We start from the raw sequence: 13,880 nt of genomic DNA, 5'->3' as shown, positions 1-13,880 counted from the left end.
ATTCTTAGGCTATTTGGCCCATTGAGTCTGCTCCACCATTCAATCATGGCTGACCCATTAACCCTCCTCAGCCCCACTCACTGTAACATTTGATATTGTGTCCAATCAAGAACTGCCTTAAATACACCCAATGACCTGGCCTCCACAGCTGCCTGTGATAATAAATTTCATAAATTCACCACCCTTTGGCTAAAGAAATTTCTCCTCATCTACTTTAAACAGATGCCCCTCTATCCTGAAGCTGTGCACTCTTGTCCTGGACTCCCCCACATGGTATACATCCTTTCCACATTTACTATGTCTGGGCCTTACAACATTCATAAGATTTCAATGAGATTACCCCCCCCCCCCCCATCCCTCTAAATTCCAATGTACAAACCCAGAGCTGTCAAACATTCCTCCTGTGATAACCCTTTCATTCCTGGAATCATCCTTGTTAACCTCCTCTGAACCATCTCTGATGCCAGCACATCTTTTCTAAGATGAAGGCCCCAAAACTGTTCACAATACTCAAGGTGAGGAGGCCTCACCAGTGCCTTATAAAGCCTCAGCATCACATCCTTCCTCTTGTATTCTAGACCTCTTGAAATGAATGCTAACATGGTATTTGCTTTTCTCAATACTGACTCAACCTGCAAGTTAACCTTTAGGTTGTTCTGCACAAGGACTCCCAATTCCCTTTATATCTTATTTTTGGATTTTCTCCCCATATAGAAAATAGTCTGCACATTTATTTCTTCTGCCAAAGTACATGACCATGCATTTTCCAACATTGTATTTCATTTGCCACTTTTTTGGCCATTCTCCTAATCCAAGTCCTTCTGCAGCTTTCCTGTTTAACACTCTCTGCCCCTCCAACAATCTTCATATCATCTGCAAATTTAGCAACAAAGCCATCTATTCCATAATCTAAATCATTGATATACAGCATAAAACACAGTCCCTTCAGAACACCACTAGTCACTGGTAGCTAACCAGTAAAGGATCCTTTTATTACCACTCACTGCCTTCTAGCGATCAGCCAACACTCTAACCATGCCAGTACCTTTCCTGTAATACCACAGGCTCTTAACTTGGTAAGCAGCCTCTTAGGCACCTCATCAAAGGCATCCTGAAAGTCCAAATACACAACATCCATTGCACCCCCCTTTATCTATCCTACTTGTAATCTCCTCAAAAGAATTCCAACAGGTTCGTCAAGCAAGATTTTCTCTGAAGGAAACCATGCTGATTTTGTGACCTATCTTGCCATGCGTCACTAAGTACTCCATAACCTCATCCTTAACAATCGACTCCCAACATCTTTCCAGCCACTGAAGTCAGGCTAACTGGTATATTATTTCCTTTCTTAAAGAGTGGAGTGACATTTGCAATTTGCCAGTCCTCCAGAACCATGCCAGAGTCCAACGATTCCTTTAAAGATCATTACCAATGCCTCCACAATCTCTACCACTACCAGTTTCAGAACCCTAGGGTGCAGCTCATCTGGTCCAGGTGACTTATGCACCCTTCGGTCTTTCAGTTTTTCAAGCACCTTCTCCCTTATAATAGTAACTGTACTCACTTTTCTTCCCTTGCACCCTTAAACATCTGGCACACTGTGAGGACTGATGCAAAAAGAGGCTTGGAAATTGGAAAAGGCAGTGATGACCAATGATACACTCAAATAGGAATAACTGGGGCAGAAATGTGGAGACGATGGATTTGACTCAGGATTTCAATAAATTTTGCAAATAATTCTACCAAGCAATGTTACACCTAATATTCTCGAGTCAATTACTGAATAATGCATTCAAGCGCTTAAAAGCATTGCAGGCCATTTCCTTTTGACAATACTTGTGTGTGCAACAGCAAGCATTCAAACTTCACCGTTTCCTATACAAAGCTCTCAATTAGTCAATAGAGAGCATATGAAACTTGATTTTATTTACCGCAGTGTATTTACTGCAGTATTTAAGGTTTTTTTTGTGACACAATGCTGTCTGAATTACAATGAATGGTAAATAAGTCAGGTACAGCTTTTTTCAAGAAAATAATAACCACACCGTGGCATCCTGACATTGGAGCCCCATCTGTTACAGAAGCAAGAATTTTAGGTCCTTTTTTGAAAAATTGCTTAATACCCAAAATATTGACTCCGCCTTTGCATCTATTTCTGGCTCCCTTGCAAGTAACTCTTGAACCACACTTCCATCTTTTAAATGAACATAACCAAGAGGCAAAGTTCTCTAATCCAACTGCATCCTTAAGTATGTTATTCATTTTCAAGGTTTTCATCTATTTGTTGTTGAACAGTTGTCTCTGAACCTCCCCTCTCCAATTGTATGGGATTTCCTAGATTTAGCAATCAGCAATGTAATGTATGAAGCACATGATCCACCATAGTCTCTGGCTCCAATAACTGTTCAACCCTCTCAGCAACCTCCTCTCCCTTTGATGAGAAGTCTTCTTGCACGACTGCCTTTCCTCATGTTCACTGTTACCATGTCCCTCCCTCTTGTACCCGCACAGATCCATAAAGTATCAACTTCCCTAATTACAGCAACACTAACCAATCCCATTTCTGTTGCCATGTGCACTGTTCAGTTTCCTCCAAGCTGCACAGTAACCGAAATGCTCTACACACATAGCCTTTGTTGTGGCACAGCTGGAATTTTCTTTTACAGGTTGAAATAAAGTGCTGCGCAGTTTTCAGGCCATCTTAAAATTTCCTACTCAGAGCAATGATTGGTCTGTGCAGCTGTAAAAATAAAATTGAGGTTGGCCATCACAATACTGCCATGGCTTGTTCATTTCTTAATTTAAGCCTCAAATAACCCTCTTTCAAACTGAGCATCCTCTATCACCCATTCTGGGAACCACTGATCTAGATTGACCCGCCAAATGTTTCTTCTGATGCTGCTACATGTTTTTCCATTGCACCTGTACATGCACTTATGCATATGACAGTCTTTGACCTATAGTGTGGTCAGTAAAATTGTCAGTCATCTATTGCCTAAAACACTGAACAGCAGAACATTGGTGCTCTCTCTATTCTACTCTAATCATCCAGGAGACCCAATCTCAAAGTGACAATTTCTCTCTAGTTCTAAAGACCCTCAACCAAATTATTAATTATCTCACAGCAAGAAACTTGACAAACAGGAAAAATACAAAGATAAATTTACCCCTGAAGAATATAAGTATTCTGCAACCCCCACCATTTGTTGGATGTTAACCAACAGGTTTTACAAAATGACTAGTAGAGCAGAGGTCTACTGTTCTTTAAAAAATAACAAGCAATTTTTGCATTTTACAAAGAACAGATAGCAAGAACCAACAACTCAACCAAGATGTTAAGATGGATTATGCTCTTTGAATTGGAGCTAGCTGCTAAATTAATCTCGACTAAAATGACAGTATGGTGAAATGTTGCTATTCAGAACCCAGATGTGTTCAATTTAAGAAAAAAAATCTCCAAGCTATAAAAATTGTATGCGAAGTGCGGATTGGAAACCAGGCACAAACAAAATACCCAAATTGATCTCAATCACAAATACAACCATTACAAAAATAACGGAGCAAATCAACATCTAAAACAAACTGTTTCAGATGGCAGATAAAGTGGATCTTTGGAATAATTATCCACCCAGAAAAGAATAAGGAACTGAATAAGTGTTCACTGCACATAGTCAGTTGAAAAGTAACAATATTTTATTTTGAATCAGCCCAAACAAGATTCTTCATCTTCTTGCAAAATGCACTTCATCTTGTTCCAATGGTGACCTGCCAGACTCTGATAAGGTTGTCCGTGTAGCCAGCAAACAATGTCTGCAAGAAATAAAGTCAGAAGTTAATCTTATATTGCAAATTTTAAAACACAGAAAACTTAAAATTTAACTTAAAATCAGTATCTCTACATTTCTAGATTCACATGCAAACAGCTAAACCAAGAACTTGCTACTGGGACTGCAAGATATTCTCAGCAGCCATAAGAAATACTTGATCTACATACTGTGCATAGACACCACACGTAATGCCACCATTCCAACTAATAAGCGATCAGCTCAAATCCCTCATATTTGTAGAACATACACAGTACAGTACTGTACTGAAGTCTTAGGCACGTAAAAAAATTCTGTAAAGCAAAGATGCTTTCAAAACTAATAAAAGGTTCTAAACATCAAAAATACTATAAAGAGCAGTAAATAGTAAAAAAACTAAATCAAATCAATATTTGGTGTGACCACCCTTTGCCATTAAAACTGCATCATTTCTCTTAGATACACCGTAGTGCAGTTTTTATAAGAAAAATCTGCTGGTAGGTTGTTGTTACACCTTGGAGAACTTGCTACAGTTCTTCTGCAGACTTTGGTGGTCTCACTTACTTCTGTCTCTCCAGGTAATTCAAACAGCCTCAATGATGTTGATATCAGGGCTCTGTGGAGGGCATACTATCTGAAGCCATATAAAAAAAATCTAGAGTGCCTAAGACTTTTACACATCACTTAGCATCCCCATAAGGGTAAGATGCTCATATGAATGAATATCATAGGAATATTGGTCATAGTTCATCGATACCTGTCCATCCGCAGACCAAGCCAGGCATGTACACTGTGGAGGCTCTGCTTTACTGCTGGTGCTAATTACTTCCTGTCGCAATTCATCCACTATGATTTTTCCTTCCAGGTCCTGTGAACAATTCAAAAATATATTTTAGAATGACCACTAATACAGTTTTTAAAAAATTGTTTAACTGTTATTGCATTTTGGAGGCATTGGCATTCTTAGGAGTCATAGCACACAACAGCACAAAAACGCCTTTTGGCCCATCTAGCCCATTGTCAACTATTATACCTAATTACATTGACCTGCACCCAGATCATTGCCCTCTATACCCCTTGCCATCCATGCACCTATCCAAATTTCTCTTAAATTCTTAAAAGCCAGCTATCCTTCCCTTGTGGATAAAACACCATCGAGTAAGCAGTGCCCAGTTAGGAGAAAACTGAGCATTGCCCATTCTTACCTGATAAATATGTCAGTTTGAAGGAAAACAAGTGTTAGGCTGCAATCATTACATATTTTAGTTTCTATATCAACTAATATTTAAAACTAAACAAAGCATAGACTATATACTCAAAGCAAACCAAGTGCTAGCCCCAGACCACAAAAAGGGAGAAACTGACAGGAGATGGTGAAAGGGCAGGTCACGCACTTGTTCCGATTTCAAGGATTCTCAAGGAGGGAGATCAGTGGGGAGGGACGAACAGACAAGGGACAGGTGCAGTTTCATTTTACACTCAGCCTAGGAGGTAGCTAATAAAGTGACCATTGAGTGTATGTTTGTGGTCTTCTGCTGCGCACCCATTTCGAGGTTTGGCATGTTGTAATTTATGAGATGCACTTCTGCACACTGCTTGTAAAGCATGATTATTTCAGTTACTGTTCCCTGTTTGTCAGCTTGAACCTGTCTGGCTTTTCTCTTTTGATATCTCCTATTAGCAAGGTATTTTCACACACAGAACTGCTGCTCACTAGGATGTTTTCTGTTATTTTTTGCCCCATTCTCTGAACTCCAAGTGTGAGATTTGTGTGAAAATCTCAGATCACAACTTCTGAGATACTCAAACCCCTCGTCACGCACCAACAATCATTTCCATGGTCAAAATAACTTAGATCACACTCCTTTCTCGATCTGATGGTGGGGCTGAACAACTGAATTTCTTGATCATGCCTGCATGCTTTCATGCATTGAACTGCTGTCATGATTGGCTGATTAAATTAACGATGTGTACAGATGCATCTAATAAAGTAGCCACTGAGTGTACACTCTTAAGAAACAGTCTGCTTTAAAATTAATGAACACCTATCTTAATTTGTCTCTTAGGAACAGTTTCACCTTTCAGTGCTTAGAAGAAAATCTGAAAATTATAGTACACTTACCCAAATTTTAATGCTTGGCCCAGTGGCAGCACACAGCCAGTACCTATTTGGGCTGAAGCACAAGGCATTGATGATGTCACCACCATCCAGGGTGTACAGATGTTTTCCCTCATTCAGGTCCCACAACATGGCCTGTCCATCCTACAGAACAGAAAACATTTGACATGAAATACAATTCACAGCTTCCTCACCACTGAACACTTGCTAGCTTTTGTTTTAAATGTTTAAGCCCAGCAGGCAAATATCATACCTATGCAAATAGAAACATAGAAAATAGGTGCAGGAGTAGGCCATTCGGCCCTTCCAGCCTGCACCGCCATTCAGTATGATCATGGCAGATCATCCAACTCAGGACCCTGTACCTGCTTTCTCTCCATACCCCCTGATCCCTTTAGCCACAAGGGCCATATCTAACTTCCTCTTAAATATAGCCAATGAACCGGCCTCAACTGTTTCCTGTGGCAGAGAATTCCACAGATTCACCACTCTCTGTGTGAAGAAGTTTTTCCTCATCTCGGTCCTAAAAGGCTTCCCCTTTATCCTTAAACTGTGACCCCTCGTTCTGGACTTCCCCAACATCGGAAACAATCTTCCTGCATCTAGCCTGTCCAATCCCTTTAGAATTTTATACGTTTCAATAAGATCCCCCCTCAATCTTCTAAATTCCAGTGAGTATAAGCCTAGTTGATCCAGTCTTTCTTCATATGAAAGTCATATGAATGCTTTAATCTTATTAAGAGTTGATAAGGAAACTTGTTACAATTTAGTCAGCAAATGAAAATAGTAAGCACACAAAACAGAAGTGTACCTTGCCACCTGAAGCACACAGGGATCCATCAGGGGAAACAGTAACGGTGTTCAGGTAACCAGCATGTCCAATATGATTTGTTTTCAGTTTGCAATTGGCTAGGTTCCAAACCTAGAAGAGATAACATTTAATACATTTTTAAATTCAATAGTTTTGTGTTAAATAATGCTATTTTTAAGTAACCAAAGAACTCAAGGGAGGATTTATAGTGGGCTGCAAAGTGGTTTAGGTAGTATCTTACAGCTCTGGCACCAACTCTGACCATGGGTGCTATGTGGAGCTTACATGTTCTCCATCACCATACATGATTCTCCAGGTGATCTGTTAAACTCCTATTTCCCTGTACATATTAGATGGTAGGTTTATTAATTACTGCAAATTATTCTAAGTGTAGAATGGGTGGAAGGATGCTCAGTGTGGAGTTGATGGGCAATTATAAAAGGGTCACAGAGAAGTAAGTGGGGAGAATGGAATGATGGGATTACTCAGAGTGTCAACATGAACAGAATATGCCAATTCTTTCTGTCTAAAGAAAAGCCTTGCACATGAATGCAATGTGTGCAAAGTAGCATGTTCTACACACTTTCTTTTCCATAGATGCTGCATGGCCTGCTGGGTTCCTCCAGTATTTTGTGCATGTCACACACAGGGATCCTTCTTCACAAATTAAAAGAATAGCAAATCCCCAAAATGAACTGGATAAAACAAGAGAATGAACACAAAATCTTATATGCAGTCCATCTCAAAAAAGTAATTCAAATATCAAAGAAGTACAAATTCTGCTGTAACAACCCTCCACTCAAAACTTTTAATCTGTAATTTTGATATACTTACCTTAACCAGTTTATCCCAACCACAGGAAACAATGATGGGATTACTGCTATTTGGTGAGAAGCGAACACACGAAACCCATTCACAGTGGCATTCATCCTAGATTTTTAATGGATAAAAATGTGTAAGATTTGGTAGTTATTACAACAAATCCATCATTATTTCCATTCACTCATTGCAGAATTCCTACCACAATATATCAGCTAAGGTGTATACAATTTCAAGATGCCAAGACATGTATAATAACTTTCCTACCATACTTTATTTATCAAATGAAAGCGCATCATCTGATAAACAGCATTCCACAGTACCAACTATTGAAAAGCAAATTTCAGTTTCTACACTGCCTTGAACAAACAATGAAAAAACTCCACTGATACCAAATACAATCCTGTGGTTAAGAAAATCTAGTCTGAGGCTTCTTCTTTTCCACAATATAAAAGTCACATTTTTAACAGTTCAACATTAAACATTGTTTGAAACTGAATACACAACACAATCAAGCTGTATTAAATTAGAAGTGGGCAAGACAGCTAAACTTGACATACTGTACAGCCAATACAGTAATTCCAGGTTTTGTACAATTATAACACACAATGGATTTATTCAGTCCATTCTCATCCATACAATGAGATTATGACATTTGTCATTTCATGACCATAGAAATTTTAAAAAGACATTAAAAAACACCCAATCCAATTCAACCATTCAGCTTTATGGATTTCTGGTTCTGCAAAACTTTTTTAAGATACACTGAGCATTGGCAGTGAGTTGCAGACTCCTACGTCTCTCCTAGAGAAGCATTTCTCATGTCCCCATCCTTTCACTGGTTTAAAAACGTTTGTCAACTTTTGCCCCATCTACCAACTTAGCCCCTGAATTTTACACTCGATCTTCTCTGTACCAAAAAAATAACTAATCCATCCAGCCTTTCCACAGAGCTGAAATTTTATTAGCCTGGCAATCTTGTCATATCTCCAGAAGCATTCCAGTATTAATCACATATACCTTACATCAATGACCAGAACAGCACACCAAATTGTCAATTAACATTATACAGAACCATAGAACATTACAGCACAGAAACAGGCCTTTTGGCCCTTCTTGGCTGTGCCGAACCATTTTTCTGCATAGTCCCACTGACCTGCACCTGGGCCATATCCCTCCAAACCCCTCTCATCCATATACCTGTCCAAGTTTTTCCTCAAATGTCAAAAGTGAGCCTGCATTCACCACTTCATCTGGTAGCTCATTCCACACTCCCACCACTCTCTGCGTGAAGAAGCCCCCCAATGTTCCCTTTAAACTTTCCCCCCTTCACCCTTAACCCATGACCTCTGTTTTTTTTCTCCCCTAGCCTCAGTGGAAAAAGCCTGCTTGCATTCACTCTATCTATACCCATCATAACTTTAAACACCTCTATCAAATCACCCCTCATTCTCCTACGCTCCAGGGAATAAAGTCCTAACCTATTCAACTTTTCTCTGTTACTCAGTTTCTCAAGTCATCCTTGTAAACCTTCTCTGCACTCTTTCAACCTTACTAATATCCTTCCTGTAATTAGGTGACCAAAACCGCACTCAATACTCCAAATTCGGTCTCACCAATGTCTCCAATGTCATAACCTCACCATTACATTCCAACTCTTATACTCAATACCTTAATTTATAAAGGCCAATAGTTGTATATAGTTGTATCAATTTTCCTGAGCTCTTATTCTGTGTCTTGCCCAATAACATACACATATTTATTAACTAATTCACCTGTACTACTTTAATCTGTAGGCACATATTCCTCCTTCTCTCACAACTTATGACATTCTTCCTCTTTTGGCCTTGGCACACCACTGTATGGAGTTCCATCTGCCACATTTCTGCTCGACTGTCCAGACTACCTACATCATCCTGCATTCTAAAGCTTTCTTCCTCAATGTCTAGCATCTACATTTCACCTCAGGAATGTAACTCAGTTTAGTGACAGAACTCAAGCATAAAGTAAGGGGGTGAATACCAGGAAGATAAGACAACAATGTATGTTAAAGTATATGGAAATATAAAAATTCACAGCCTTGAAGTTACCTGAATGGTATATTTGCAAACTCCCAGGGTGTTCCATAGTTTAACTGTTTTATCACGGGAACCAGACACAATCTGGCGATTATCTGCTGAAAAGGCAACACTCAGAACATCCTTGGTGTGACCAACAAATCGACGGGTAGTTAAGCCCCTGGAAAGTAATAAAACTGGCTTCATAACATTCCCAGGAAGTTACAGAAAGAATTACCATTCGTTGTAAAATTAAGCTCTAAATTCTTCAATCAATACAAGTTGGATTTTAAATGTCTTTTAAATAAATTATGACTTAAGAACTTTTTAAAAGCTATTATTAATGCTTTTTGAGATAGTGATTTAGATGCATATCATATTTTTTACTGAGTTAAGTATTGTATGTAATTAGTTTTGCTACAACAAGTGTATGGGACATTGGAAAAAAAGTTGAATTTCCCCATGGGGATGAATAAAGTATCTATCTAAATGCAACTATATGAAAATAGCAATTTATATGCATTCTTACGTTGTCAAATCCCAAAGTCGTAGGGTTCCATCCCAGGAGCCAGAGAGGGCAAACTGACCATCAGAAGAAATGACCACGTCACTAATAAAGTGAGAATGACCATGGAGGGAACGTTGAGGGACACCGTAGCTAGTCTCATCCCGAGTTAGTTTCCACATGATGATAGTTTTATCTGAAATAGAATAAACATAGTGAACCAAAAATTGAATGAAGCTACTGCTACTCATCTACAATGACCCATTTCTTATTGCAACTTATCCACATCTCATTTTATAATAACTAATTTTTTACTAGCACAATAGCTAATCAAGGGAAATTAGAATTTATTTCTACTTGATAACTGTTAAGTATGAAAGACGACTGAAAGATCCATAAAAGCTGTTGCTGTTTTCCACCCAAGTGGGAATTTTGAAATAAACTTCCAGGAAAAAAATCTGAATTCAGTAGATTAATTGATATGTTTTCACTACATATCCGGTCTGGATCTTTTAAATCATTTTGCATTTCAGATTTTGCAGAATTTCAAACCTTTGCTTCCATTTCCTTTAGCTCAAACGATCCATTTCAAATTTGTTATATTTTCTCCTGGACAAATAAATGTAACGGAGTGGATAGGAAGATGGCCTATGGTATAATCCAGAATTGTATTTATTTTGACAGAATGAATGTATAAATAGCACTTAAAGCAGCAAGGAATTTTAATGATAGTGTACACAGATGAATTCACACAAAAACATGGAAAAAACAAAGCAATTAAGAAACCAATTCTAAGACTATATATATTGCACAGATCAATATAAATGAGAATGGAAATCTTGCTGCAAATTTACCAAAGAATAAACGGGGGGGGGGGGGGCAGTGCAGTATGACTTTACCTTTATTCCACAGATTGGGGAAATTGTTGTAAAAAAAAATTAAAGGAAATAGCCCACATTTACTTATGAAAAGTACGTCCTTACAGGAACGTGAGCTACACTGATATACCTCCACAGCAGAAAATCTACAACTGGAGGCCCAAGAGCTGAGCCATTTAAAGTTGAAATGACTGAAAATTTATATCTTAAACTTTCAACAGTCTGAAATTTGGAGCAGTATTGATGCTCAGACATTGAGAAGATTCAAGAATGACATCCAGATAATTTGCACAGAAAGGTATGGGAGACTTAGCAGCCTACGTGGAATTAAAGGATCAATCATAAATATATTAAAATGATGAGAAAGCACAAATTCTGCTTCCACTTATGCCTCAACAAAGCCTTGTACATCTTACAGAGGGCCCTTAAGTAACAGAAAGCACTTTGGTTTATGCAGGTTTCAAAGGCAACTAGATGCAAGCATACAGTCATAGAACACTACAGCACAGAAACGGGCCCTTCAGTCCATGCCGAACCATTAATTTGCCTAGTCCCATTGACCTGCACCAAGGCCTTCTCTCCATACCCTTCTCAGCTACACATGTATCCAAATTACTCTGAAATGCTTTAAATCAAAGCCCATTTACCACTTGTCCTAGCAGCTTCTTCTACACTCACCACCCTGAGTGAACAAGTTACCCCTCAAGTTCCTCTTAAACATCTCACCTTTCACTCTTAACCCATGACCTCTATTTGTAGTCTCTCACTCAACCTCAGTGGAAAAAGCCTGCTCGCATTTACCCAATCTATACCCCTCATAATTTTATATACTTTGATCAAATCTCCCCTTAATCTTCTATGTTTGAGGGAATAAAGTCCTAAGCTATTCAATCTTCCCCTACAACTCAGGTCCTCAAGTCCTGGCAACATTCTTGTAATTTTTGAGTCATTCAATCTGATTTACATCTTCCTTGTAGGTGACAAAAATTTCGCACAATACTCCAAATTAGGCCTCACCAACATCTTATACAATTTCAATACAAAAACCCCAACTCCTGTACTCAATACTGTACCTTTAATTTATATAAGCCGAAGTGTCTTAATGACCCTATCTACCTGTGATACCACTTTCAAGGAATTATGGATCTGTATTCCCAGATCCCTCTCTTCTACTGTTGATCGTCTAAGACCACCCTAGTTGGTCCTCCCAAAGTGCACCTGACACTTGTCTTCATTAAATTCCATCTGCCATTTTTCCAGCTGGTCCAGATCCCGCTGTAAGCTTTGAGTCTTTCTTCCTGTCCAGTACACCCCCAATCCTGTGGCACCAACAAATTTGCCGATCCAGTTAGCCACTTATCATCCAGATCATTGATACACATGGACAAATAATGGACTGAGCACCAATCCTAGTGGCACACCACTAGGCACAGGCCTCCAGTCAAAGGCCACTATCTACCACTCTCTGTGCCTATTTACTACTACATTTTGAATGCCGAGCAACTGAACTTTCTTGACCAACCTCCCATGAGGGACCATAAAAGCCTTGCTAAAATCCATGTAGACAACATCCACTGCTTTGCCTTCATCAGCTTTCCTGGCTACTTCCTTGAAAAATTCTCATAAAATTGGTTAGACATGACTTACCATGCACAATGCCACATCGACTATCCCTAATCAGTCCCTGGAGGAACTCCTAGCAACACACATTCAGCAAGCCAGATTGCATCTATGCAAGTGTACTGTCAACATTTTGGGCTGAGACCCTTCAGCAGGACCAGAGAAAAAAGTCGACTGTACTCTTTTCCATAGATGCTCCCTAGTCTGCTGCGTTCCTCCAGCGTTTTGTGTGTTGCTTGGATGTTCAGCATCTCTTGTTCCTAATCAGTCCCAGTCTATCCAAATACTTATATATTTGGTCCCTTAGAATACCTTCTAATAACTTTGCCATTACTGACGTCAGACTCACCACCCTATAATTTCTTGACTTGCTCTAAGAGCCTTTCTTATACAACATAACATAGTAATCCGCAAATTCTCTGGCACCTCACCCGTGACTAAGGATGTTTTAAAAATATCTCTGCTAGGGCCTCTGCAATTTCTGCACTATCCTCCCACAAGGTCCAAGGGAACACCTTGTCAGGCCCTGGTGATTTATCCACCCCTAATAAGTCTCAAACAGCAAATAATCTATAATCTGTTTAGGATCCGTGACCTCGTTACAACTTTGCCTCACTTCTATATACTGTGTCCGTCTCCTGAGCAAAAAAAAAGTTTTAGATCTCCCACATCTCTTTCGGACATAACATGTTCATTAAAATGTTGGCTGCATTGAGTTAATCAGTTTTTCAACTTGCTTTCCACCGCTCTTTTAGGATTGCAAAGAGTTAAGGCTCTCCACCGGCGGATGTCAGCACACTAGGTTGAACTTGCATCCTCTCCTGATAGAGAGCCACGAGGAGAATAGCTCGATAGTTTTAAAGCATATACAATAGAGGAAAGCACAAGTAAAATTAAATGCAAAGTCGAGCAAAACGTTGCTCGGCTCGGCCCACATTGCCAACACCGCGGCCTGCCAACACTTCTGCCTGTCCCGATCTGGCCTACCTCGGGACGCTGAGAGAATCATGTCTGGAAATTGCGGGGTAGTGGCGATTTGTGTCACCCAGCCATTATGACCCTTTAGGGTCCCGCGAAGGGTCATCTGCTCCGTCATTGCAACTGGAAATCGAGCGTCCTCAGAGCCGATGGAAGCGGATTGTGGCACAAGCCTTTGCCTCTACAAAGCGGCCTTCCCCACAGCCACGGAGAAAGAGGAAGCCGCCGGGCCGCGCCCGGATATGACGCACAGACGCGGGGCTAGGCGCACCGAGCGGCCACCGAGGTCG

The 13,880-nt window shown here is 39.7% G+C and overlaps 1 protein-coding gene across 1 annotated transcript; it reads right to left on the bottom strand.

Annotated features, from left to right (window-relative positions):
* Positions 1-3,671: 3,671 nt before the first annotated feature.
* Positions 3,672-13,816, bottom strand: rack1 (receptor for activated C kinase 1). The gene is made up of 8 exons (XM_073067495.1): positions 13,600-13,816; positions 10,139-10,310; positions 9,643-9,790; positions 7,568-7,663; positions 6,734-6,844; positions 5,926-6,066; positions 4,561-4,671; positions 3,672-3,810 (listed from the first exon to the last, which is right to left on the bottom strand). Exons 1-8 carry the CDS (start codon positions 13,706-13,708, stop codon positions 3,745-3,747), a joined length of 954 nt encoding a protein of 317 aa, XP_072923596.1. The 5' UTR covers positions 13,709-13,816; the 3' UTR covers positions 3,672-3,744.
* Positions 13,817-13,880: the final 64 nt, after the last annotated feature.

The sequence above is a fragment of the Hemitrygon akajei genome, chromosome 15 (genome assembly GCF_048418815.1).
Source record: "Hemitrygon akajei chromosome 15, sHemAka1.3, whole genome shotgun sequence".
NCBI lineage: Eukaryota > Metazoa > Chordata > Chondrichthyes > Myliobatiformes > Dasyatidae > Hemitrygon > Hemitrygon akajei.
The sequence above is the reverse complement of the archived record's forward strand: the minus strand, read 5'-3'. Positions and strand labels throughout refer to the sequence as shown.